Source organism: Pteropus alecto, unplaced genomic scaffold (assembly GCF_000325575.1).
Source record: "Pteropus alecto unplaced genomic scaffold, ASM32557v1 scaffold125, whole genome shotgun sequence".
Taxonomy (NCBI): domain Eukaryota; kingdom Metazoa; phylum Chordata; class Mammalia; order Chiroptera; family Pteropodidae; genus Pteropus; species Pteropus alecto.
Genome location: NW_006436888.1, coordinates 6096170 through 6119607, shown reverse-complemented (window position 1 = coordinate 6119607; position 23438 = coordinate 6096170). Strand labels below are relative to the sequence as shown.

At 55.0% G+C, this 23438-nt stretch overlaps 1 protein-coding gene across 2 annotated transcripts; it reads right to left on the bottom strand.

Annotated features, from left to right (window-relative positions):
• Positions 1-6: 6 nt before the first annotated feature.
• Positions 7-21718, bottom strand: CTNNBIP1 (catenin beta interacting protein 1). Of its 2 annotated transcripts, none has more exons than XM_006914380.2 (4): positions 21634-21718; positions 16937-17055; positions 16202-16292; positions 7-164 (listed from the first exon to the last, which is right to left on the bottom strand). In XM_006914380.2, exons 2-4 carry the CDS (start codon positions 17030-17032, stop codon positions 106-108), a joined length of 246 nt encoding a protein of 81 aa, XP_006914442.1. In that variant the 5' UTR covers positions 17033-17055; positions 21634-21718; the 3' UTR covers positions 7-105. The 2 variants fall into 2 exon arrangements, with proteins under 2 accessions (XP_006914442.1, XP_015446779.1); XM_015591293.2 differs by lacking the exon at positions 21634-21718 and adding an exon at positions 17613-17716.
• Positions 21719-23438: the final 1720 nt, after the last annotated feature.

The following is a 23438-nucleotide window of genomic DNA, read 5'->3' as shown; positions in this document are numbered from 1 at the left end:
GGGGTGGGGGGGTGGGGAAGGTGACCTGCTGCCACTCAGCCGGCCAAGGTCCACACAGATCTCTGGGCCCTTGCCAGCTCCCAGGGTGTTCCAGGGGCTTTGCAGCTACTGCCTCCGGTCCTCGGTCTCCGACCTGGAAAATGCCATCACCACGTCCTCTGCACCTGCAGCAGGGGAAGAGAAATTGCAGGATGGGCCTCTGGCATCGGGCTGCAACCTGCGACCAGGCGAGGAGGCTGTGACCCCTGGGCGCAGTTTAAGTCCAGCTTGGCAAGGTGCTTTCTGAGTATAAAGTGCTTTCAAGAAAGCCACCTCCCCTTTGGGCCCTCCCTGCAGCCTGGCCAGGAAATGTGCCAGCACCTTGTGGCAGGGTGCGGGGGAGAGGTCCAGAGGCTTGCTCAAGGCTACACAGCTGAGAGGTGAGTGTGAGGAGGACCCAGGGCTGCTGATCCTGGGGCAGGTCTCACTCACATCCCTTGCTCCAAGGTCACCGAAGCCAAGGGCCCTTGGAAACCTCCCCTTTTTCTTAAGATTCTTGTTTCCATCCCTTTGGAGGCCCTTGCTCATTATGATTTCTAATAGCCATTCCTCTTCGCCCAAACCCAACACCTGCTCCAAGGAGCATAGCCAGGCGCATTTCCAGCCTGCAGCCAGCCAGGCTCCTATGAAGACAGATAATGGCCATAATCTTTATTATTGTTTTTTTTTTTAATCGTGGATTTGAGATTCTGGTCCAGGCACTCATGAAATCACTTCCTTTGTCTCGTTTTCCATAAGACAGGCTCTGACATGCATCCAGAAAAGGCAGGAGGGAGGAGGGAAAGCGCTTGAAATACTGACCGCCCCCCCACCAAAGCTGCTGGAGGAGGAAGGGGCTGGCTGAGGCGCAGACCCTGCAGGGCAGGTGAGCTGACGGGGGGTCCCATGGTGCCTCCTGGGCCGTGGCCCTCCCTGAGTCCTGCCACTTTCTCCCCTTTTTCTAAAGGACGGTTCTTGGTTATGCCCAGAACAGTGACACTGCGCTGCTTGTGGCCTTTCCGACATCCTTCTCTTCTGTACTAACGGGAGGACTTCTCTAGGGAGGGCAAGATCCGGAGAGGGGACACTGAAAGGCCACGGAAGGGTGAGCCGCTGTGGGTGGTGTGCGGTGGAGCTTCTGGCCAGTGAAACGGGGTCAGGGGAGGGCAGGACTGCACCCTCGCCCCACCTCCCGAGTCGCGGTGCTGGCCGTCTCCGGCCACGCCACAGGGCAGTCTCCGCCTCACACTGGCAGCCTTCTCCTGACCCAGGAGCGGCCGGGGGCCTCACCGTGGGTGCCACAGGGATGCGACAGCACAGAGACGCCTTCCATTCAGCACTGGCCGCGAAGTGGTGCGACCCTGCCTGCCACACCCCCTGCCCGGCCTTAATGGGGATCTGCTGCCGCCAGCCAGCTCCATTCCTGAAAAGGGGAGCACGCTTCCAGAAAGGAGCTCTGGTTGTCTGTCTCCTTGGGATGGGGCTCCTCTGCGTGGGAAGCCCCACATCTCCTTCTCTGGAACATTCTGTTCTCGCCTCAGTTCCAAGACCACGCGATACCACTGCAGGCAGAATTTTCCTAGCAACCACAGAGTCCAGGATTACGTCATACCCTGGGTGGCAGCTGAGCGGTTCCCTAACAGATGCCGCTTCCCGGAGTGCCGCCTCCCCAGCTCACTAGTCAGTGGGGGGCTGGGGAGACCGCGAAACGGGAACTGTCAGCGCACGAAGCCTCAGCTGCAAGGTGCAGAGGCCGCCTATTCGCGCCTGCCTCGGGGGCTTTCTCACAGGGACCTCGGGCCTCTGTGCTGAGCTGCAGGCACAGAAATAGCACTGGCTGCCCCAGGAGGGAACCGAGAGTTGACAGAGGGACTAGCCACTGAGTCCTTGGAATGGCCAGGGCTCCCCACAGCACAGCTGCCCAGTGTGTGTCCCCAGGCTACACTGAGCTGGGGAAGGAAGTGACCTCCTTAAGGTCACACAGGGATTCTGATGACTATTGAGCAAGACACCTGAAGCAGAGGATTTGCCTGTCCCACCCATGCCACACTGACAGCTGGTCCCCCGCCCTGGCTGGGTGGGGAAGGCTGGGAATCCATGGTCTCATTTAGGAGCCACCCACCCTGCTGCCGGAGCCAGGCGCAGACAGGGCCCGCAGAGCTGCTGCCCATCCCAGGCCTGGTTCTGCTCCTCAGGGACCATACTGTTTTCCAGGCTTCACCACAGAGATCCTCTTTCCTTGGGGCCCAAGAAGGCGCCGGCTCTTCCAGAGCATCCTCTGACCTATCCTTACCACCAGCTGGCCTGCCTCTCATCAGCCGACAAGGACCTGACTATGGACCTGCAGGCCGCTGGGCAAAGACTCACCTTTACCCAACCCCTTTCTCTACGAAATTTCGGCCAGTTACCTAACAGGGAGAGTGAGCTGCTCAATTACCATGATTCTAGCTGTTAGAGCTTTAGAGCCAGAAGGGACCTCAGAGGTTGATCACCACACTCCTCCTTCTCCTCTAAAGGCCAGCATGTGGTATCTCCCTTGGGTGCTCTCACTGTCCTGAAATCACAGGGCTCAGAATAGGAAGACACCGCAAAGAAGCCAGCAAGCCCAGCCCACTGCCTTTGGGTGGTTAGGCAGGTCATATCCCATTTTACAGATGAGACCGTGTCCACCTCTTTGGTCTGGATTCAGCCTCGGGGCTTCTGTTCGTCCCTCCCCACCACATGTAGGTAAGTGCAGGAGGGGAGAAACTGATCAGTCTCTCCTGCCCCTTACTCTCTAACACAGTAAAAGATAAAAATAGCTGAAACCAGATGAAAACACAAGGCAGAAGAACTACAGACCAGTATCTCTTATGAATATAGATATTCATAATACCTATGATATGCAAAAATACTCAACAAAATACTAGTAAACTGAATACAGCAACGTATAAAAATAATTGCATACACTGACCAACTGAGATTGATCCCAGGAATGCAAGGTTGGTTTAATATCTGAAAATCAATTAATGTAATATATCAGATCAATAGAATAAAGAAAACCAGATAATCATCTGAATAGACATAGAAAACACATCTGACAAAATTCAACAGCCCATCATGATGAAACATCTAACACTAGGAACAGAAGGGAACTTCCTCAATCTGATAAGGGGCACTTACTAAAAACCCACTGTTGTTATCATACTTAAAGATGAAAGATTGAAAGCACTCCTCCTTTAAGATTAGGAACAAGAAAACGATGGCCACTCTATTTCTATTTAATATTGTGTTAAAGATTCTAGGGCATTTAGGCAAAAAAAGAAAGAAAAGGCATCCAAATTGGAAAGGAAGAAATAAAACTATATTTGTAAGTGACATGGAACTTGTACATGGAAAATCCTAAGGAATCTACAAAGAAACTATCAGAACTAATAAACAAGTTAAACTTACAGGGGACAAGACCAAAATATAAAAATCATTTGTATTTCTGTACACTAGCAATGAACAATCTGAAAATAAAGAAAATTTTATTTATAATAGCATCAAAAATAATAAAATACTTAAGAGTAAATTTAATGGATGAAATACTCTAAAAAGCACAAAATATCATTGTTCAAAATATCATTGAAAGAAATTTAACACGATCCTTATCAAAATCCCAGCGGCTGCTTTTTGCAGAAATTGACAATCTGCTCCTAAAAGTTACATGAAAATGCGAAGGATCCAGAATTGCCGAAATAATATTGAGAAAGAAGAACGAAGTTGAACTCACACTTTTGAATTTCGAAACTTACTACAAAGCTATAGTAGACAAGTGTGGGTGGAATGGGCATAGGGTAGACATGGGGATCAACGGAACGGAACTGAGGGTTCAGAAATGAATCCTTGCGTTTATGATCAACCGAGTTTTGACAACAGTGCCAAGGCAACTCAATGGGAAAAAACTGAATGAATGGTGCTGGACAACTGGATATTCACATGTAAAGGATGGAGTTGGACCCTCACCTTGTATCATATACAAAAATTAAATCAAAATGGACCAATGATCTAAATATAGGAGCTAAAGTTATAAAACTATAGCTTTATATAAAGCTATAAAACCCTTAGAAGAAAACGTAAATCTTCATGACCTTGGCTTAGAAAATGGTTTCTTATCTATGACACTCAAAACATAAGTAACAAAAGAAAAAATAGATTATTTGGATTTTATCAAAGTTAAAAACTTTTATGCTTCAAAGGATACTATCAAAAAAGTAAAAAGGCAACTCACAGAATGGGATAAAAATATTGGCAATGCATATATCTTGTAAAGGATTGGTATCTGGAATATGTAAATAACATAATAATAACCCATTTTGAAAATGGGCAAAGAACTTGAATAGACATTTCTTCAAAGAAAATACACGAATAGTCAACAAGCACATGAAAAGATGCTCCATATCATTAGTCATCATGGAAATGTAAATCAAAACCACAATGAGATACCACTTCACACCCACTAGGATGGCTGGAACTGAAGAGACATACCAAGCATTAGCAAGGATGTGGAGAAATCAAGCCCTCATACATTGCTGACAGAATGTCAAATGGTGCAGTTGCCAAGTCTGCTTTGCCCGCAGCCTTCTTCATCTCGGCAGATGGCTCCTCCATCTTCTAGTTGCTTACATCAAAAACCCTGGGGTCTTCCTGATTCCGCCCCCTGCCCCCCACCCCCATATACACTCCACGTACAACACACAAGTGAATCCTGTTGACTCTCCTTTCAAAATGCATCCTGATTACATTAGCATTTCCTCTATCGCCACCCTGGTCCAGACCACTACTACCCCTCGCTAGCCTCCTCTACCCCCTTTTCCTGGATCTCCCCACTTTGGCCCAATGGTCCATTTTCCACATAGCAGTCAGAAGGAAGTTCTAAAAACACAGGTCAGACGCTGCCACTCCTAAAGGCTTCTTCCTGCAAGATTTCTCATCACACTCAGAGCAAACTCCAGACTGCACACAGTGACCTGTGGGACCCAGCATGATCTGGCCTCTGGCTGCCTCTTCATCTCCTCTGGCACTCTGCTCCGGCCACATGGGCCTCCTGGCTGTCCTCCAGGCACGAGTACCTTGCACCTCAAGACCTCTGTGCTTGCTGTTTCCCTTCCCCAAATCCATCTCATGGCTCTTGAACTTCACGCCAGTCTGTGCAGAGCCATCTCCTCAGGCCTTCCCTGACCGCAGCTTCTAAAACGGTGCCTCGTGCCGATCAGGGGGCGGTCGTGTGCTTTGCCACCCTCGACGCACTCCAGTCACATATCGACGTGACCTTTGTTTCCCCACTAGAAACAAAGGCACTTTGCTATTCACTCACATGCTCACGGCCCTGGGAGAGCTCGCATGCTACAGGACGAATTGTATTTTACAGATGAAGAACCTGAAGCTCAGAGAGACAAAGCAACCCAATGATTCAGAGGCAGGAGGAGGACCGGACACACACTTCAAAGTCCATGCTTTCACCGCCACTATGTACTCTGCCATTTGCTTTCAGGAGAAGGAAGTGAGTGGCCTGCCCAGTCACCAGAGCTATGGCTTCTCAGACCTCTGGGTGGGGCTAGACCAATCCATCCGTCCCTATCGAAACAGAACCAAGACCCTGGCTTTAAAGAAATAACGCCAAAGCGGCCCTGGCGTGCCTTGGTGAAAATTCAACACGGAACCCAGAAGGCCGACCTGGGAGTAGCCCTAGCCCCAGACTGCTGTCCCACCCCCGCCCCCTGCCCTGGCCTGGCCGCTCTGCCAGACGCCTCCCTAGTCCCGTGGCTCACCTGCTAGGGAAAGCAGGCGCTGGTGAGGGCGCAGCTCCCCGAACCCGGGCAGGGCACCCAGCAGGCCGCCCCATCCCACGCCCAGTGCCAGCTTTGCCTCTTAAACAGAGTCCAGTCAAGTGACTGGGGAGAGAAAAATGACAAATATGCAAGAGCTTAGAAGAGGGAAGCTGGCCCCTAGCCGGGGGTGGGAGACAGACAATGGGGTCACTGGTCTGTGTGCAAGCTCAGGACGAATTCACAACAGCCGCTTCCAAAGCGGGAACAGGCTCCACGCTCCGGCCTGCCCTTGGCCCACGGCCCGGCTGACCGACGGGAATCTGCACGCTGCTGTCAGGCGGTCCCGCTCACTCCGGGTGCGGGGCGCAGGGGGCAGTGTGGTTTGGAGAAAGCCCCCGGGGTGCCCGGGAACAACCCCCAGTGTCTGGAGAATCTCTTGGTATTTGAGGCTCTAAGTTAAAGGTCTTTTCATCGACACACTAGGCACCTCAATCTGTTTCCTGAAAAGCCAGAACATCGTCCTATTGGCCATGTGTTTATAGCCGGGTCAGTGACAGTGGGTGGAAAAGAAGAGAAAGAGGGACATGGAGCTGGCCGCAGTGCTGAGGCCAATGGGTGGGGCGCGAAAACTCAGTTTCCACTTCTTAGACCTGGTGGGGAGGTCCTAGTGGAGCCCCTCCCCCTTTCCAGAAACTTCGGGCTCAGTCCTGGAAAAGCACAGAGCCTGGAGCTCACAGGGAGCTGGGCTCAGGCCCCAGAGCAGACAACACAGCCCCCAACACCATGCTCCCTCTCCAGGAGGGACCATGCAGGCAAGGAAGGAAGGGACGGCCTTGCCGCCCATGACGTGAAGACCTTGCCGCCCATGACATGTGGACCCTGCAGTTCCTGCTGTTTCTCAAAGCTCCAGGCTGCAGGGGGACACTCTGAGACAAGAGCTCTTCTAGCCCCGGGTGCTACAAAGTCCAGCCCAGAACTGGTGCTCACAGGTGGCCGGAAAGAGAAGAGCCCCAGGGCAAGCTGCAGCCAAGAAACTGACACGGGTTTGGTCCCAAAGACTGGCCCAGGCCTCAGCCCTAGGGGAAAGCAAGGCCGAGGCGCTGGTGAGGGCGCAGCTCCCTGAACCCAGGCAGGGCACCCAGTGGGCCGCTCCATCCCACGCCCAGTGCCAGCTTTGCCTCTGTAATAGAGTCCAGGCCAGAGTCCAGGACACAGCCCTGTACAGATGTCACTGGACAAAAGGGAGGACTCCCAGAATCAGCATCAGCCTGGGCGGGGGTACTGACATCTCTAGATTTGAAGCCATGGGCTCCTCCAAGCCCAGCCCCACACAACCACATGTTCTGGGACAACGGCCTCTTCGAAACCCTCACACCCCTCGCTGACCTTTGCAGGACTACTCTAGGGTCAGACATTCTGGGGACAGGGATCTTGTGACCTCTTGACCTAAGGGGCCTAGTACCCTTACAAGGGTAAACCACAGAGGTCTGAGAAACTCAGAAATACAACCCTGAAATCCCAGTCTCCAAATTCCCACGGCCACTGGAGGCAGGAGACAGCAAAGGGAATTCACTTCGAAGCCGTCCGGGGAGCCCGGCCTGCCAGGCCCCAGCCATGCTCCATGCTCCATGCTCGCAGCTGGGGGCCGGAGGGGAAACGCAACCCCACCTCCCGATGCCCGCCCCGTTCTCTGACCGCATAGCTTCTAGTTGTGGTAACTCCTCGCCCTCTGAGCTCATTATCCTGCTATCAGAACCGAATCTCCCTGGCTACTGAGTGCTACAGTGGCTCAGCTACCAGCTCTGGGGAGATGGGCCAGGCAGCATGGCTCCTGGAAAACAGGTCCCCAACGCTCCTTTAAGAAGGAAAGTCTCCACGGGGATGAGGCTCAGGCACCACCCTGGACCAGGCCCCCCCAGACGAATCCAGACCCGCTGGGTGGCACGTGCTGTTTTCAGCAGCTGCAGTCTAGGAGCCTGGGGGGTTCTATGTATATCAGCTCTGATGCCCAAAGTTCTCCTGGGATGGCTTTTACCCAGAGACAGCAAGACACTGGTTGCCATGGTGACAGCAGCCCTGATCCACCAAGGTCTCAGAAGCCAAAGCAGGCACCAGGCCTGGTGGCACCTACTGGGCTCCCGGCTGACAACCACATCACCAGGCACCCAAGCTGCTGGAAGGTGGGGCATGTGGGCCACGACGTGGAGCCGGCTCCTGGCAGGGGCACCGGGCTTCCTGACGAGCCATCGAGGGCCCTCTGCGGGCTTGGGCTACTTTGGTGGACTCTGGAGTCCACGGGCCTGGCCCTGCAACGCAGGGCGAGTCCAGGATGACGTCTGCAGCATCGAGTGCCACAAACAGCATCTATGGGGTCATAACTCGGGTTCTACCACACCTGCTCTGCTCCATCCCAGACCAGCTCCCCGAAACTCATCTTCCCTAGTCCTGTACCCACTCCCCAAAACCCATCTGCTCTGCTCTATCCCAGACCGGCTCCCCCAAACCCACCTCGCCTCCTCCACACCTCTGCTGAGCCCAAGACACACACCCTACCTCTGGGGTTTGTCTTCCCAGACGAAGTCCCCATCCTTCTTACTCTAGTTCTTCAGTCTCCCCAAATGTAAGCTCCTTTAGACCCCAGAACTTGCAGAGAGGGGGCGGAAGCTGGGAGGAGTGGGTGGATCCCTCCAAGGGTCAGAAATGACTGGGCCTTCAAGGTGCTGTCAGTCTCAAATGCTAGTGGGCCTCACGATTGCCTTGGGGTTGTTCTGAATGCAGACTCCCAGGCTCGCCTGGCAGCCACTCTGATTCAGGAGGACTGGGGTGGGGCCTGGGAGTCTGCATTTCGGTAAGTGCCCTCGGTGATTCAGGTGTAGTGGTCTGTGGCCCACACTCTAAGAACTCAACGCTACAAACTGTCCCTTGAATTCTACTCTCCGCCCCTTAGCTGCTGTCCCTTCCCGGCCAACATTCCGAAGGGGACGTGTCCTCCTGCCTGCTTCCATTTCCTCCCAGCCCAGGGCAACCTGGCTTCCAGCTGGGGCTCCACAGAAACTTCCATGAAAAGTCACCACTGACCTCTTAATTGCAAGCCCGGGGGACCCTGACAGTGACCCTGCTGACCCTCCCTCCTTCCAGAGCTTCCGTGCCCCCCACCCCTGCCGCTGTCCTCAGAGCTGTGTTGTGTGCCCCGCTGCCCTCACTCTGCCTGCTTTCCAGGGCGACTCCGCTCAACTCCACGCCTCACCCTCACCCTCACCCTCACCCACACCCAGGCCTCGTGCGGGCTCCCACCTTGCTCCAGAGCTCTGACCTCACTCTTGCCCCCTCCTGGACACCCACAGGCACCTCCTACTCGGAGCTCCCCTCCCTCCCTCTCAAACCAGGTGCCCCGTCCGCTGCGTCCTTGGTCTCAAACCCCACCCCCACCTGTTCACCCAGCCTGCGGGTCTCATCCTAAATGTCCTGCCTCTGAAATGCACTGCATCACGTTGCAGCTGACGTCACTGTGACCTTTGGCTGTTTTCCTGCCTTACCCTCTGCCCTGTGGCCTGCCCCTAGCACTCACCCTAGATGGAGGACAGTCCCCCCCAGGCCTGTGGTGACCCCCTGAAGTCTTCAGAACAAACTCTGTCCTGAGCCCACTGGCCTTTATAGCCACTTACCACCCAATCGGCTACCGCCATACTGGTCTCTTCGGGAGACAGGAAGACACCCAATACTTGCACAGGCTGGGCAGGCTCCAGGGCCTCCCTCAGCCTACGACGTCCTCCCCCTAGTTTGCCCCCACACATTCCCACGTCCCCCCCAAGGCCCAGACAAACAGCGCCTCCTCTCTGCGGCTTCCTAGGTGGGTTTCAGGTACAGGGTGACCTGTGTGCCCAGAGCTTTACACAGCCGTTAAAGCTCTGGGCACACAGGTCACCCCGTGACTGAAACCCACCTAGGAAGTGGGTCCCGTGTCCGCTCTGCTGCGCTGGTGGCTCGAGGGCGCGGACCGTCCCCTGGCACCACGCCCGGCATGCAGATCCAGGGGCTAATGTGTCCCCTCACTGGAAGACACTTCTCTAAGGCGGAGGTCGGCCTCTCCCCGGGTGTCTGCAGGTTCACTGGAGCTGCAGGAGGAGGAGGCCTTTGTTCTCCGCTCTGAACGACAGAAACCACAGCTCCTGCGAGGGGAGGGTCGAAGCCGCTCTGCACAGGCCAGACCCAGAATGCCCAGCGGAGCCCCGGCCTGCGCTTCGGCACATTCCCTACCCTTTCTGGATTTTTTTTCCTTTTTCTGGGATACAAGTTATCACATACCAAGTCCTTTTGGTTGATTTTTCAGTTGGGTTCAATGTATGTCTGATATTTTTGGCTCCATTTATTATTACCAGGTTACAGGTAACTGTCATGGAAGTGTTGATTAAAGTGAAAAAAGATTAGCGTCCCATCCCATAGGCCGGAATTCTCCTGGGGCCTGACAGAGTTCGTTATCATCTGGAGCCTCTGGGAGAAGCCTGGGAGCCGCACGCCGGGAGAGAAGGGTCCCAGGACCCCCAGTGGACGGTCTGCACAGAGGAGCCTCTCACAGACTCGCCTCCCCAGGGCTCGGCCCACACAGGGACCCAGCAAACCCCTGCTCTGAGCCAGAAGCTGGACTACAGGCTGAACACAGCACAGGCCCCGGACCCACGGGGCTAATGGACATAATATGACAATGGACACACAGACAGAAAGATCCACAGGCAGCTCAGGACGAGAGGAGGAGCCGCCACCGACCCCGGAAGGGGCCAGAGGGGGCCGCATGGAGGGTGCGGAAGAGCAGGGGCTCGGAGGGTGTGGGAGAGGCTTCTGGGAAGAACGCTGGCTGTAAAATGGAGACGATGTTGCCAGCATCCGCACCCATGGGCCGCCGAGAGGGTCGAGTGGGGTGATCAACTGTGGAGTGCTGTGCAATGGGTGGGCCATTCCCTTGCAGCTGCTGGCTCTCTGCTGGTTTGCCGGTGACCAGAGCTACTTTACCAAGGTTCCAGTGTAACCCTGAGACCAAATGACCTATTTTTGGCTCCCTGGCAGTATACCTTGGGCCAGCAGCCTTGGCTTCCGACGGGGAGAGCCAGCAGAGCCCTGAGACGGCCCAGCTGGCTCCAGGCTGGGGACTGTCCCTGGAAAGTCTCTTAGAGGAAGCGCGTGATGAGACGGAGGCTGGAATGGGCCCGAGGGGCCACCGCGCCAGCGCCGCAGCTCATAGGGCCAAGAAAGGAAGAGGAAGGACAGAGGTCCCGTAACAAAACGGACCATGTCTAGACAGCACCCTTCACAGCCCAGGGACACCCTGACAAGGGCCCACACGAAGTACCACACAGGATGACAGCTCTGCAGGCGGCTGGCCACAGGGAAGCCTTTGCAAAGTGCATCTTTGCAAAGTGACCTGCATTCCTGGGTGCCCTGTGCCCCTCTGTGGTGCCCAGGTGGGAAGAGACAGAGCTCCCAGCGAAATGGCACATTCAAAAGTGCTGCAGGGCCCGGAATACCAAGGCAATAGAAAACTTCTCCAAATTTTTTCTGTGCCTCCTAAAATACATTAACTGCCTAAATCACACCTGTTCCTCAGGTAAAACATGCCCTGCGTATAGCTTGTAAGCCACTTCTAGAATTTTCCCTAAAATAAATGATGATTTATACTCAAGGATGTTCCATGTTCGCCACACCCTGGACCCAGCCGTGAGCTTCTTACTTGACCTCTCCGGGCCTGCCACCTCATCCTGAAGGTGGGGTGCATGACAGCACCTGCCCCACAGGGCTATCTCGAGGGTTCACTGGGATAATCTTTGTATGCTGCTTCACAAGGAACCTGGCTCATAGAAGGAGCTCAACGTTTAATGTTATTATAATTAATAGCAAAAATGAGAGACAAATGTCCAACAGTAAAGGATTGGTGAAAAACCACGGTACAGTCATATGGCTGCATATTACGCAATTGCCAAAATGTTTTCCTGAAAATTGTTTAAGAACTTTGTAAAATTATCAGAAGTAAAAAATGGAAGTTAAAGTGAGTATCAAAATGTTTATACTGGATAGTCCCAACTTTATGAGGGAAATACATCCATATTTTTAAAAGGCTGATGGGAAATTTAACGAAAGGTAATAGTGGCTACGGCCAGTGGTAGGATTCGATCCGTAAAGCGCTGCAGCTGTTTCTGCCATTCCCCAGTTTTCTACAATGACCGTGCATTATTTCATAGCCAGGGAAAACGATCTATGTGTGTTACGGAGAGAGCAGCGCAGGCGGTAAGAAAGGAATGAACTCAGCATTCTGTCGCGCCTGCTTTGGAAGCCACAGCTGGGCCTTCCCAGCAAGGTGACCTTCCCAGAGAAGTATTGATTTCCTTTGATTCAAAGTCAGTCCTGCCTGGCTGTCAGCTCCGCCCAGCTACCCTTGGAGACCAGGAGACAGTGCTCAGAGAACTGACTCTACGTTCCTCCCTTCCTGAGGGACCATGGGCTCCCAGCCCCATACATAAACATGAAGAGGAAGCCACCGTCCCAAGATCAGGGAACTTGGAGTTTGTCAAGAGACAGACCAGGAGACGGTGTGGGCAGCAGCACAGCAGAGGTGCACGCGTGAGCAGGAAACTGCAGGAGGGCCTGGCCTGGCCTGGGGAAGACAGAGGAGGGCTGGCCTGGGGAAGACTGAGGAGGAGGTGTGCGGTTAGGGCTGGGCTCTGGGCAGGTGAGAGGCAAATGCGGAGGTAGAAAGGCATGGACACACACCGCAATTTTATCCTCATGGCAGTAGGAAGCCACTGCAAGATTCTGAGTAAGGGAGAGATCTGCTGATGCAGCCTTCAAAAGGCCCTCTGGCTGTGGGGTCGAGAGCGCACTGCAGGGGGCAAGATGAGAAGTCAAGGTGCCAGTTGGGAGCTGTTTGCAGGGCTCAGACCAAAATGGGTGTTCAGATGCAGCCGATCTGAGGAGCATTATGGCAGGAGAATCAAAGGACTTGGTAACTTATGAGACACCTGGGGAAGATGGGACTGAATGGTGGGTCCCCAGGACACTGGGTGTGTGTGGGGTACATTCATCCTGAAAGAACAGGGCAAGGGGAGGTGGTGAATGTGGCTCTGGTGAGTGTGGGACATCTGTGACAAGACGGTCAGCAGAGACTCGCACACAGAGTTCTGGGGTCAGGACAGGGCTCTGTCAAAGTCACGGGAGTGCATGTGGCCTTCTAGAAAGAGCACATGAGACTGAGAGGCAAGAGGACAGAATACAAAAAGCAGCAGCATGATGAAGGGAAAGGAGATGCTTGCAGGGGGAACGAGCAGAGGCGGAAAGTGGGGAGGAGCAGCCGGAGAGGCGGGGCTGGGGGAGGAGGGAGGTGTGCATCATGGGAGAGGAGGGAGGAGGAGGGCTTCCGTACGGAGGCTGTCACGGGTGGTCTCAAGCAACAGAGGCCAGGCAGGTCCGCCGTTCAGTCCAGCGCTAGGGGACCACTGGGGCCCTCTACAGGAACCATTTAGTGAGCCCCGAAGCTGCAGACCCATACTCTAGGGTCTCCAGCACCTGTCTGGACCCAGGAGATATTGGACACGAGTCCACCAAGGGAAGAAGAGGATGGGGAGGTGGGCAGCGAGGCCTGGATGCAGGGTGAGGGGCCAGCCTGCAGTACGCCCCTCTGCTCCGTGGGTCTGGGGACGGCAAGCAGTGCCCCCGGCACCAGACCCCTCCTAACTCGGAGGGGAAGTGTGCGCGGTGGAGAGCAGGACCCCAGGACCACGGCCACACGCTGACTCATCAGTTGGGCAGCCTCAGGCCCCCTACCGAGGGGAGCTGGAATAGCAATTGGCAAGAGCAGCCAGCACCCGAGGAGGGGAGCTCGGCGGGCATTCGCTGAGAGACAGTGCCACCTAGTGGCAGGAGGCACTCACACCAGGCTTCTGGCGGACGGTCACGCCCATCACCCTGACTGCTCCCAGGCCTTCCGGGGCCTTTCATGCTGGGGTCCCACGCACTGGAAGCAATGATCCAGGGCTTTTGCCATCTGGGCAGCACCGGAGACTCTGACAGCAGCATACCTGTGGCACTAGCTGAGGTCGGCTCTGCCAACGGAGAGGGCAGGCTGTCTAGAATTTCAGCCGAGACCCATCTGGCGCCACGGCAAGGGCAGAAGCGGAAGGTCCTGCTCTGAGGTCTGCACCTCCTGGACTGCACTGGTTGCTGTTTTGTTGTTGTTACTGTGCGTTTGTTTGTGGTATCTTCGGATACACCGAGAGAATAATGGCGTACTTGTGAAGCTCTTCCAGGCACAGCCACCCCCGCCCCAACTCACAGTCCACGGGAATTCTGGGGCTTTCTGCATCGTGTGTCTTCCCGGAAGGTTTAGGTCAGAGGTGACCATGGAGGTGAGGGGCAGCATGAAGGACACCCCACCAGCAGAGAACCACTTCTGCCACCAGCCTCCCCAGAGACTCTCTGCTGGCTCGAGAGACAGACATGTCTGAAGCCAGCCTGGCTGTCCTGGGGACACCCCACACTCACGAGGGCTTGGCTTCTGGGGCCCACATGGTCATAGCCACAAGCCCATGACTCACTCCTGACTGCTCAGCAGTTTCAGGCCAGGTGAGGTCACCGTGACCTCCTTAAACTACTCGACAGAGCTCATTTTTATTATTCTTAACTGTTGGTTTTAGCTAAGCGAGATAAAATCTCATTTAAAAAAAACCTTTTAAAACTTCCTCTTATTACAAAAGAAATGTGTATCGAACATTAAAAAATTAGTTTTACAAAAACGTGTGGCTTAGAAAGTGAAAGCCCCTTAGAAGCTCTACCCTCTAGTGAAAGTTTCTATTTAACAGCCTGGTACATATCTTTCGGCTATTTTTTTCTATACACGTACACGCGTGAGTGGGGGGTGTGTATGTGCTATTCTCTATACTGCCATTCAGTTCTACAACCTATTTTGACTTCTTCCATTAAGAGCAATCTTCTAGAGGCATTCTTACCACCCCAGCTCAAGTTCAGGTTAACTCAGTGACCCAAGACCAGGGTGGGAGAAAAGGTAATTCCCCAGGGACTCAGAAACCTGAGGGCTTCAGGTAGATATGGTTCGGCAGCCAGGGGAGAGGGACCTGGGTGAGAAACCCAGATCAGCCTGGAAGAGAAGAGGGCTCTCCAGAAAAAAGGTCCCAGGCTGGGGCAGGGGCACACGCCACACCCCTTATTTCTCCCCAGCTCCCAGAACAGGCTGCCATACGAGTGTAGCTCAGGTGAGCTATGCACGGCGAGGGGCTGTCCCAGGGAGCTGCTTGAGCCACGGGGATGTCCTGTACGTTTCTGCCGAGTTGGGTGCACAGGCTGGGTCATGCCCAACGTCAGAGCTTGGGAACTGGGCCCTGTGCCAGGGCAGAGCCCTGTGACATCCAAGAGAATAAGGGCAGCTTCAAGACAAGCAGCCCCGTGTGCCAGACCTGCTCTCCTCCTCGGCCTCACGGACGGGCAAAGGCACCCTCCACACTCTGCTCAGGGGAGCCCCCTCCCATGGGATATGCCATGGGCCCCACCATCTTATGACCAATGATTCAGACTAAGGGTAATTAGAATGGAGAAAAGCACTGGATACAGATGCTGGTCAGGGTAAGCCTTCCAGAAAGGGAGAGCCCATGAGTGGCTGGCAGGCTCCTGCTGCTCCGGGACAGACAGCGACACACCCAGAACCCATTTCCAGAGTCGGGCTGCAGGTCTGCACCTCAGGCCCCCTGGGGACTGGCTGCATGGCCCAGGGCAGTAACTTGCTGCTTCTGAACCCGGTTCCTTGCCAGTTAAGTGGAAATAAGACAAACAGTAGCTATCTACAATTAAGTGAAATGACATGTATCAAGCACTTAGTACATGCCTGCCAGCCAATATACACAAATGTCACCCACTACTATTATTATGATGGGTTGAGGGCACCTCAAAAAGAAATAACTCTCAAAAAGAAATAACTCTTGAGGGTACACAGAGACTTCCAGGGCTGCTGGGGCCTCCACTCTGGGCACTGCCAGGAACACTCCAGCCACCACGTTGCCTAGCATGCAAGGGTGTCTCGTTGTGCCTGCACAGGGGCTGGGTGGGCAGGGGTCAGGCCAAAGGCTAAGGAATGTGACCCCCAGAGCCTGTGCAGTGAAGTGACAGGGGCCCCTAGACACCTCCATTTCTGCCTCCTCCAAGACCAGTTCCTGGGGCTCCTCCCTGGATGCGACCACCTGCCAGATCTTGGCTCTGTGGGGCGGGGGGTCTGTGGACCCTCCTTGTCTGCCTGTCTGTCCCATGGACTGCCACCTAGGAGGGCTGGCACTATGCTTTCTAAAGGGGCCATGAGCAGGTGCCTGGGAGGGCGTGGCCGGCCGCGGGCCCAGACTCACCCTGGTCGATGGGGTGCTGCGGCAGCTGGCTGAGCTGGCTGCTGGCCACCCCCGCGTAGGTGCGCAGGAACTCCTCCTCACTGGCCGTCAGCTGCAAGGGCGACAGAGCGGCATGAGCGGCGGGCGCACGGCTCCTGAGGGCACCTGCCCAGGTCTGCGCGATCCCGGAGACGTGTCTCCTCCCTCGCTCCGCTCCCGGGCCCTCTATCCCCGAGATTTGACCCCTCAGGACCAGAGTGAGCACCCTCGCCCCCGAAACTTGGTTCCCGGGCTGGGCCACTGAGGGCAGACTGGGTTCCAGTGCAGCGCGGGTTGGCAGGAAGACACAGGCCCTGCTCCAGTAAGTGCCGCTGTGCATCTACTGCCCACTGGTGCCCGTCCGGGCCAGAGCCCCAGGGGCACCCTCCTGGGGGAGATCTCTTGGGGGTGGGGAAGGGGAGGAAAGGAAGGTAGGCCCTTAGAACTCTCCCTCAGCTGGCCCAAACTTGGTGGAGATGGGGAAGGTGTGGGGGGGTGGAAGGTGGGGGATGGGCAGGAAGACTGCCCCCGCAGTGCGCCCGGAACTGGACATGCTGGGCCCTGTGCCACATGAATTAGCCACAGAGCCAAACTACAGGCTCAGCATGCCCCCTTCCTGACGGCAGTGGCCACAGGAGGTGGCCACAGCCTTTGGTCTGCCCGCAGCAGGCACCCCCCCGGGGGGCTGGGGCACATCACCCACCGCACAGCACTCACGTTCGATCCCATCTTTCTCAGCATGAGCAGCACCCGGACCTTCTGCTGAACGTACACGTCCTCCGGACTCTTCCCGGGGGCCCCCTCGCGGTTCATGCCCTGGCCAGCTCTGGGCACTCCTGCAGAAGGCACACGCGGGGAGGGGACAGGTGTCGGGATGAGACACGCCCTGATACAGACAGGGTGCTTGGCGGGGGTTGTCGGGGAGTCCACTTTGCTGCAGAGTCTTGTTTCTGAGAGCCCAGAGCCGGCAGCCAGTGGCCTGTCCCTCCCTCATCCCTACTAGCCAACGGCCAGACTGAGCACCTATGCCCTAGGGCAGGCGCTGGCGGCCCCTCTGTACAGAGCTGTTGGCCCAGGGAGACTTCGGACAGTTCTACCTCTGGCCACCCCCTCCGCAAGGCTCCTGCTATGAGCCACAAGAGATGTTCTGCATGACCCTGAAGTGACATGATCAGAGGCAGCTGGTTGGGGCCTTTGCTGGAGAAACTGTGAGGTCAGTACCCAGCCCTCAGACACCAAGACAGCTCCCTTGGCCAAAGCTCCTGATGAATTCAAGAGGCCAGCTCCTGGGCTGGGCTCCAAGGAGTCCCGCGATGGGGACAGGCGGGCCCAGGGCTTTGGGGCACAGGCACCCACCCTGGCTCACTGCCACTGCCTTCCCAGGCCACCCCACCTGGCAGAGGGTGGCTCCTGCAGGCGGCGGCTGCGTCCAGGTGCAGCGGGACTCGACCTGCAGAAAGGCCCCAGGAGAGAAGTCCCAGGGCTTCCTCTTGGGGAGGAGCTCGTGGGGAGGAAGCCAGGCGTGGAGGGGTTTAGATTACATATTTGTAACTCTTGGATGAGTCAGAAATAACGCAGCAGCTGGTGAGGGTGGAGCCTCGGCAGCCCCGGTGCCAGGGAGCTGATCTCAGAGGACCAAGGGAACTGGGCTGGCAGGCCAAAGACACTCCTCACACCGTCCATCCCTCAGGGGCCAGCAAGCCCTGGACCAGCAGGCTCTCCCAGGCAGGGTGGCTCTCCTGGGGAGGGTGGCTCCCATGCAAAGGGAGGACTCCAGTGTGCCAGAGCCCTGAACAGCAGCTTCCCTGGAGGAACACTGTCAACGGCTCAGTCCCCATAACCTAAGAGAGGCGCTGGCCTTACAAGCCCAGCAACAGACCAAAGAGCTGGCAAGTCAGGGCTTAAGTGGCTGCTGTATGCTTGATGTGACAGGGTCCCCTTTCGGAGCCTCTCTTTCCACCACAAAGCCCCAGCCCCAGGCTCCCTAGTCTACTGTCCGCCCCGCTTCCACCTCCTCTGGCTTCAGAAAAGGGCCTAGCGACCAGTAACGGGGGAAAAGAACGGTAAGGTGCCTCGAGAATGGTCTGTGGAGAAGCAGCCCCCACCGTCCCCAGGGTGGGGTGCACAGAACGCAGAGAAAAACCCCAACTGCCTTGCACCGCTGAGTGGGAGAGCTTGGTTCTGGGGTTTCACTTATCATGCTGACCCATTCTCACAGCCTTCCGCTCAACCGCCCCACCGGGATGATCTTTAAAAAGAAGCCAGAGCAGATGACATCACTCTCCGCTTCGCCCGAGCTCAGAACCCGGCTCAGTCCTTGCGAGGCCCGCAGTCCTCCCCTGGCCGGTTTGCCTGCCTGGCCCCAGTCTGTGTCTGCTACAGGCCAAGAAGCTCTTCTCCCAGCAGCCTTTGCACTGGTCCCCTGGGCCCGGAACTGGATCTTCTCCATCCTTCATCTCACTCAAATACACCTTCCCAGGAAGGCTTTCCTGACAGCACAGCCCGAGCAGGCTCTGTGCATCCTCTACCGCACCCCACACTTCCAGTCGCGCAGCCTGTCCTGTCCCAGCTGTCTGAAGGCACCTTGTTGGGGTACTTGCTTCTGTCTCTCCCCAGCCTGGCTGAAAGACCAGGGCCATGCCTGCTTCGCTCACCCGTCCTGGACCCTGGTGCTTGGCACCATGCCTGGTGGGAGCTCAATTAACACAGCCCAGTTAATGTCCCAGCTTGCCTCTCCCTATGACATCTACATCAATCTAGGGCCAAATGTCATCGTGTTGAAAGAGACTAAAGCACCTAATCCAGTCTCCAGAACTAGACTGAGCTTTTCCAAGGGACTCTTGTTCCTAAGTGGTTTGCATGCCATTGGCCATCGTGTTCCCTAAAGGCCATCTGAAACGCTCCCCAGACTGGGAGTTTAGGGGCTCCAGAAGTAAAATCTTCCAATTCTGTCCCGGGTCAAGACATGATGGAAAACAAGTCCCCAGCCGCTAGGTGTCGCTACACACAAAAGAAGCAGTGTTCCAGTGCTGGCCCTCCGCACCTCAACCCCAAGGGCTCATTCGGCTAAAGCCCTAACTCTGACCCTGTCACAAACCATGCCGCAGTCCCAGGTCCCAGAGCAAGATCTAGCCACTCTTTCAGGAGGCCGGCTCCACCAGGCAAGGATACGTATCTGGTTTTGCTGCACATCGCAGGAACTAGGGGCCCTGGCTTCACAGCGGTCCGGAATCCTTCCTCACTGTCCTTTCCTGACCAGCCAAGCTGTCACCAACTGAGACATAGGCTCAGAACTAGCAGGTGTGTGTGTGTGTGTGTGTGTGTGTGTGCGCGCGCGCGCGCGTGCACACACGCACAAGTGTGCATGTATGCACTGTAGCCTTCCTGTCCCCAATCCCCCCCTCACTCATGCTGTGATTACTAGGTGGGGAGCTTGCAGGGTGTCGTGGGTATCCGAATGTGTCACTGGGGTCAGACTGTTCCCACTTCAGCACACTTTCCTGGCAGAGACTGATTCTTAAACTGTTTCTTCTTGCTTTGGGGAAGAATCTTGTCACTTATAAACATTATGGCCTTCTAGGATTCTTCCAGCTCTCCTGGGATTCTGCCCTGCCTCCCAACAGAGGGAACACATGGATCTGGGGCAGAATGTGGCGAATGAGCACACATTCCCGCCCTTCACGCTCCCAAAAGGACGAGACCTTCCCGACTGGTTTATATAATTCTGCCCTTAACAGAAGAATCTGCAGCAAGGGTGTCAGATAACTAAAGAGAAGGACAGGCATTTCAGTGGATGGCATGCTACAGGGACAGTAAAGTGTGTTTGGGTCTGATGCCTATCTAAGCAAACATACCATTAAAATCTCATCACAATTCTGACGAAGCATCAGGTTAACATCATTTGAGAATTCTTATTCTCCCTTGTAGGGATCAAGAACTGGTCTCCATTAAAATGTGTTTAAATTACGTAAGTCCAAACTGCAACTAATTTAGACACACCAATTATCCATTCAGTCCTCAGCTGTAAGAGCCAAAAGTAATGATGTTCTCAATTATGGTCTACCAGCTAGCCCCATAAATGTCCCCATTGCCTAACCTAATGGCACTTCCACTCTAAATCCTAAGTCAGAGACAGATCTGCTTTCTCTCTTGAGATACAGCATTCTGGAAGCCAACTAGGCAAAGGTAGAGGTGAGCTAAAGAATGGAAAATGGTGAGGGAAGAGGCTGGTGCCCACGTGTCATGCTGCAGATATCCACATATTATGCAAAGAGTGGGGGTGATTCCAGAGAATTACAGCTGATTGGCACAAACGCAATTAAGAGAAACTGAGGTACAGTTTCTCCTGCTGCCCTCTCTTCGCTCGCTCCCCTCCCACTGCACACTCCTGTTGGTTCTGAGCCCACATCTCTGTTAAAGGAAGGTTGGCAGGTAACCTGCAACCTTTGCTACAGACACACAGATGTCACCCCTCCCACTGCGCGCACGCGCACACATGCGCGCGCGCACACACACACACACACACTCCCGTTGGTTCTGAGCCCACATCTCTGTTAAAGGAAGGTTGGCAGGTAACGGACACCGAGGAAGGGGCTCCCGACCACTGGGAAGGATCCAAAGTGACAAATGGGTCCTGTCACTTCGTTCTCTGGGAGACATCCTGCGCAGACTCTGCAGGGACCTAATCTCTTCCAGCACAAGTCCAGCTTTGAAATCGCTGATCTCACTTTAGAAGAATCGAGAGGGAGCACAGCAGGGACCGGGAGAGAGGGCTGCTGATCGGAACATGCGTCCGTCAGACCCATTCTGATAAACAGCTCCGAAAGCTGGCCTCCCTTCCACAGGCACAAGTGGCCCTGAACACAAGCAAAGCCACCTCGTTTTTATTTACAAATGGGAAGCTAATGCTGTTTGAACACCCACATTTATATCAACTGAAATATACATTTATATCCAGGGCGATCCTAGAAAATACTGAGTAACCTCGGGCTGGGCCAGGCAGCAAGAGGTCCTTTAAGATATATAAGCTACCTCTGCCCCACGGGTCCCAACATTTGTCTTTTGTTTATTGTCTATTTTTTTAAAAAAGCGATATATTTTAAATGCTCACACTTAAAAATGTACATTTACATTCATACAATGTTTACACTGCACAAAAATACAATGCCATATGACAATGCTATTCATAGAGCTTCTATACAATACTAATTCAGAGACTGCACGCATCTTAACAGCCTAAAAGAAACCAGCAGTACCACGATTTCACCGAAAGAAGCCACACATCTGAGGAAATGAGCTTAGGGACGAACGAGATGCGCTAAGTTCACGGTCAGCCCTTGAGCCTGTACCCAAGGCCCCCTCTCGCTCACCGATCTGTGGCCACATCACCAGACCTCTTTCCCCGGGGTCCTTACCTGCTTCTGGAAATTAACTTCGGGCAAACAGGTGCTCAACTGCGACGGGTGGGCTGTGGCCGGGGAGAAATAGGAAGGTGCGGCCCTGTGGAAACACAGAACACGGGGTCATGGGAGGAGCCAGGAGGGCCCGGACGGCTGCCAGAGTCAAACCTGGAGCACACGCCCCATGCTGACAGATCCAAGACCGCGGGCGGGAAGCTCATGGCAGCGGGCTCTGCTGCAGTCCAGAAATACCTGTGTGTCTGGCCAGCCCAGGGAACCTGCACCAACACCTCTGGGATAAGCTGCTGACTGCAGCTATGCTCACCTGTCATTTCTGGCCAAAGCAGGTCGCCACATACTCCCCTCCCCTTGGGTTAGTCACCAAGCCCAACTGAGATCTGTGCTGGAGATATCGTGGATGAGAGTGAATCACTCCAGGACGGCAGACGGGCAAGTCCCGCACCTGCACGAGTAGGCGCACCCACCAGACCTAACGTGAGGAGCGAGACACAGGCTCCACCCCTCTGTGCTCAGACGCGCACTGTGGCCCTGTGCTTGGTGTATGTAAACAAACAAACGCACGCACACATGCAACACACACACACACAACTGCAGATAATTTACAACCTACTAGCCTGGCCACATGTCTACTTATCCCAAAGACACCTCTTCCAAGAACCGAAAACACTGTCTTCTTGTCTTTGCGTCCCACATACAACCTCATCATTCAGGTCCTCTGCAGGTTGATCTGCCAGAAGCAAGGACTGAGGCCGACAGGGGGGAGACACAGGGGAGCCCAGCTGGGGCGCCAGGGCGTCTTGGCAGCCCGCTGCAGTTCGGTCCCCCTCCGCTGTGGGACGGAGGCCTCGAAGTACCTGGGTGAAAGGTGGCCTCCCAGCTCTTAGCCTTGCGGTAAAGACGGTGCCTGAGAATGATGCTTTGAGAAACCTGTTCTAAGGGCCATGAAGGACAAAGAGGGGCTTCAAAACCCTCGGTCTTGGCCGATTTCTGCAAAGAATGTTGCGCCAAAGGAAAAGTGTTTTCCACAGAGAGGGGGATTTCAACAGCCTCCCCTACGGTGGACGCCACTCTAACCCTGGGTCTTTGTTCCCGTATCTGTCCAACTAGAGATGGCCCTGAGATGGGAGAGTCACCACCTGCCACGGCCACTCCCTCCACCCACGGACTACCCCTCCAGGAACAGACACTGATAATGACTGATTGCCCTTTTATCCGTCTAGATTGCAAAGCACCCAAACACCAAGTGCCCCTGGGGGACTTTCCGCCCAAGTCCCCATGTTCCTTCAAAAAGAGGTGAAGACAGACAACTTTCTCCCACTTCTGAGGGCCTTTAATTTCTCCACGACAGCCAGTGAGCCTCCTACTGTCCACCGGGCTCGGCCCTTCGAAGGAGCAGCAGGAGCTTCACAGTCATGCCTCAGGGGACAGCATCTAAGGGATGCTGTGGGGTCCCCCTCTGGGACTGTCCAGGGACCAATGGCCAGCTGCTCTGTTTGCCATTTTCTGACCAGGTCGATGTTCAGAAGGAGGCAAACGAGGCTCGAAGGCAGGGCCCCAGAGCCAGTGGGAGACAGCACTCATGCCAGGGGGCCGGGTTCTGTTTCCCATTCTATCGCTGATCAACTGTTCAGCGTGAGGCCAGCCAGGGGGCCACCTCTGCACTCAGGGGCACACTCATGTAAAGGTCCTGAAGCAGGAAGAAACTGGACCTTTGGAGAAACTGGAGGAAGAAGGTGTGGCTGAGGCCTCGGGCCGGCGCCAGACCAGGTGGGTCTCTAAGAGAGGGGAAGGAGGCGGGC

Coding starts and splice junctions, on each gene's coding strand:
- CTNNBIP1 (XM_006914380.2), bottom strand. CDS start 17,032: ATGAACCGCGAGGGGGCCCCCGGGAAGAGTCCGGAGGACGTGTACGTT. Junction 16,293..16,936: donor TGAGAAAGATGGGATCGAAC/GTGAGTGCTGTG, acceptor TCGCCCTTGCAG/CTGACGGCCAGTGAGGAGGA. Junction 165..16,201: donor GCAGCACCCCATCGACCAGG/GTGAGTCTGGGC, acceptor CCCCTGCTGCAG/GTGCAGAGGACGTGGTGATG.